This window comes from Mesoplodon bidens (genome assembly GCF_964165515.1).
Source record: "Mesoplodon bidens genome assembly, contig: HAP1_SCAFFOLD_152, whole genome shotgun sequence".
Classification (NCBI taxonomy): domain Eukaryota; kingdom Metazoa; phylum Chordata; class Mammalia; order Artiodactyla; family Ziphiidae; genus Mesoplodon; species Mesoplodon bidens.
Genome location: NW_027672569.1, coordinates 850979 through 854736, shown reverse-complemented (window position 1 = coordinate 854736; position 3758 = coordinate 850979). Strand labels below are relative to the sequence as shown.

The following is a 3758-nucleotide window of genomic DNA, read 5'->3' as shown; positions in this document are numbered from 1 at the left end:
CCTGGACTCTCTCGCCCCATTTCCATTGGTTGTGGACGGAGAGAGGGGGGTTAATTCCCCGCTTTGAGGGAGAAAGGGGTGGCCTCGCATGCCCCTACACTATTCCCTCGTTTGGCTAATTAAGTCTCCTCTAAAAGATCCAAGAGGAAAAGAGCGAGGCGAACCCCGTGTGGGTCGGACCCCCGGGCACACCTTCTGTTTCCCAGACCTCGGCAGTAAAAGATCCTCCCCAGCTGCAGGAAGGATTTTAGTAAGAGCCTCCCCCCTCGCCCACACTCTCCGCTCGGGGGTGGGGCAAGAGGGCTCAGTTCCCGCTCTGGTCCCCGCAGGCACCACATTCCGTTTGGAGGAGGCTACCCCCGGATCGCGGGATGGAAGCCCGCTTCCGGGAGGCTGCGTAACTGAAGCCGCGGGAGTCAGCGGGCCGGAGAGCTCGGCGGCCACCCTCGGCTCGGCTCGTGGATGTTGACAGCCCCCTCGGAGAGTGCCCGCAGATATGGCGGAGAGCTGGCTACGCGTCTCGGGAGCAGGGGCAGCGGAGGAGGCCGGACCGGAAGGCGGCCTGGAGGAGTCCAACGCCCTGAATGACAGCCTGACCAGCCTGCAGTGGCTGCAGGAATTCTCCATTCTCAAAGCCAAGGTCCCCGCCCTGCCTTCAGGGGAGACCGACCCTCACGGCTACCACGAGCTGTCAGGCTCGGCCGAGCCGGGGTCTCCCCTGGCGGCGGACCCCGCCTGCCTGGGGCAGCCGCACACACCCGGCAAGCCCACGTCCTTGTGCACGCCGCGGAGAGCCCCCTCGGGGCTGCAGGCCTCGCCTCCCGACGACGTGGACTACGCCACCAACCCGCACGTGAAGCCGCCCTACTCATATGCCACGCTCATCTGCATGGCCATGCAGGCCAGCAAGGCCACCAAGATCACCCTGTCGGCCATCTACAAGTGGATCACGGACAACTTCTGTTACTTCCGACACGCTGATCCCACCTGGCAGGTAGGGAGGCACTCCCTCCCTCCCTGCCCATGCCCGCGCGGACTGGACTCACATACGAGATCCGCAGGCCAAGTAGGCGCGGTACGGCCAGGGCCCCGAGAGAAGAAGGCCGTCCAGGAAGGACCTCAAGGGAGCCCAGTGCTTGGACTGCTGCCCCTTTGACTTCAGAGACGGAGGAGGGAGGATGTTCAGAGGGCTGCAGGGGTGCCGACATAGAGGTTCAAGTGGAAAGAACTTGTCCCTCATCCGGCAGGCTCAGCCCAAAGACCAGGGCTGAACTATGCGTGGACACAGCCCCCCAGGGTAGGTTGATGGACTGAGGGACACATTTGTGTCCCAAGTCCTGGAATTCCTACACACTACCCTCCTCAAGGTCAGTTTGTCAGGGCCTGACTGGAGGCAGAGCATGGTTGCTGCCCGGCTCTGCATCCCGCCTGCTTTCAGTTGGCTGGAGGGGCTCTGGGAGGGGAGAGGGGTGTGCTGCAGGGTGTGGTGGCCATCTGTGTCCCAGTGGAAGGGCTACGGGGCCTTCCGAAAGCTGCTGTGCCAGCCCCCACCCCAAGCCCTCCCTAGTTTCCTGCCTACACTCCTCCCCCTCTTCTCATCAACCTCCCTGCGGGGACAATTATCTCAGCCACGTGCTTTCCACAGGGGCTCTTTCCTCCCACACTGGCTTCATGTTCCAAGTCTCCGGAACCTGGCACAGAGCAGCCAAGGGGCCCAGACCACCATGTAAACCTCCCAGTCTTGCCAGGGCGCACTACTCACCTGCCGGCCCCACCCACCAGGCCCCAGACCCCTGTGCCCCAGCGTGGTTTGGACTGTGCACCCAGGCGTGAACAAGGCAGGATGGTGATTCAGGCTGGGCACACACTGCCCTCAGCCTCTTCGACCATCAGGATCAGGGGCTCCTTGGGGACAGAGACCCTGAGGATGCACAGATCCTTCCCTGTGGCACAGGTCACAGGATCAGAGTTCCTGTGATCACAGCTATTCCACGTTTGCTTGGGCCCTGACCCTGGGGCAGGTACCATTTGTAACCTTGGTGAGAAAGCAGAGACCCTCCACCACCCCCCACCCTACCCCAAGCCTGAGAGCCCCCAGGAATGAGCGCTATGCTCTTGGCTGGGTAATAATCAACTGAGGCCTCAGAGCCTGGGGTGGGAGGAGGGGGACATGGTGGGTGAGGGCCCAGGCCAGCAGGCGGCTCTACAAACAAGGAAAGTCATCAGATCCTCCCACACTTCATCCCCCACCACACACACACACCCTCACACCCACTCACTCATTTCACAAACAGAGAAGGCCAGCCAGGCCCAGGCAGAGGGAGATGGCCGTCCAGGACCTGGGGGAGCCAAGGCCTTTGACCAGAGGCCGCAAGCAGCGGGGTAAGGGAGGGAGGGCAGGACAGGCTGGCACTGAGAGCCACCCTGTGGCTCAGGGCTCGGGTGACTGAGCAGGCAGATGTCCTGGCAAATGGGAACAAAAGCCCCCGATAGCACTCCCAGCTCCTGGTGCCCCGTGGCGGGTGTCCCAGAGCCTCCCGCTCAGAGCAGCTCTTCTGTCTCCCCTGCCCCAAACGGAGAGAAGGTGGTGGTGGGACTGGCAGTGGCGCTAGGAGCCCCCCATCACTGACCCCACCCACTCTCCCAGCTGTCTTCCTTCTCTCCTATCTCCCTGTGTCCAGAACTCCATCCGCCACAACCTGTCCCTGAAGAAGGGCTTCATCAAGGTGCCTCGGGAGAAGGACGAGCCAGGCAAGGGGGGCTTCTGGCGCATCGACCCCCAGTACGCCGAGCGGCTGCTGAGTGGGGCCTTGAAGAAGCGGCGGCTGCCCCCAGTCCATATCCACCCGGCCTTTGCCCGCCAGGCCACGCCAGAGCCCAGCGCCGCCCCATGGGCCGGGCCACTGACCGTGAGCGCCGAGGCCCAGCAGCTGCTGCGGGAGTTCGAGGAGGCCACTGGGGAGGCGGGCTGGGGTGCAGGCGAGGGCAGGCTGGGGCGTAAGCGTCAACAGCCGCTGCCCAAGCAGGAGGCCAAGGTCCCGCGGCCCTCCAGCCCCCTGCTGCTGACCCAGGAGGAGCAGGCTGAGCTGGAACCCCTCAAGGGCAACTTTGACTGGGAGGCCATCTTGAACGCTGGCACGCTGGACGGGGAGCTGGGCACGCTGGAGACCTCGGAGCTGATCCCGCCGCTGAGCCCTGCCTCACATGGGGACGTGGACCTCACCATCCATGGCCACCACATCGACTGCCCTGTTACCTTGGGGCCTCCAGTGGAGCAGGCTACCGAAAGCCTGGACTTTGATGAGACCTTCCTGGCCCCATCCTTCCTGGAGCACCCCTGGGACGAGAGCACCCGTAGCTCCCTGCCCACCGAGCCCCTCTTTGAGGCCGGGGATGCCACACTGGCCTCTGACCTGTATGACTGGGCCAGCCTGGCCGCCTTCTTGTAAGAAGCCAGGCCCTGCCTCACCTCCAGACAGCACCGAAGTCTGGGCCCAGACTGCCCCCCTCCCCGCCAGTGCAGGCCCATGGACATCCTACCACCCAGGCAGGGGCTGGGCCAGGTCAACCCACAAGGCAACACGGCCCCCAGCCCAGGCCATCCTCAGATTCTAGTCCAGCAGGCTGAGAATTGGGGCCCAGGACCAAAATTGCTGCCTCCGCTCCCCAGCCCCCCATACACACAGTGTTTCATTGACCCACTTCTTCCCTGCCCCAGAGACACGCTAAGGTCCCTGCACTATGAGAGCTGCAGCTTG

At 63.7% G+C, this 3758-nt stretch overlaps 1 protein-coding gene across 1 annotated transcript; it reads left to right on the top strand.

Moving 5' to 3' along the window:
• Positions 1-496: 496 nt before the first annotated feature.
• Positions 497-3449, top strand: LOC308609993 (forkhead box protein J1-like; the record flags this gene model as incomplete). Its single annotated transcript, XM_081259262.1, has 2 exons — positions 497-994; positions 2682-3449. The coding sequence occupies 2 exons, from the start codon at positions 497-499 to the stop codon at positions 3447-3449; spliced, it is 1266 nt and encodes a 421-aa protein (XP_081115388.1).
• Between the last annotated feature and the right edge of the window lie 309 nt (positions 3450-3758).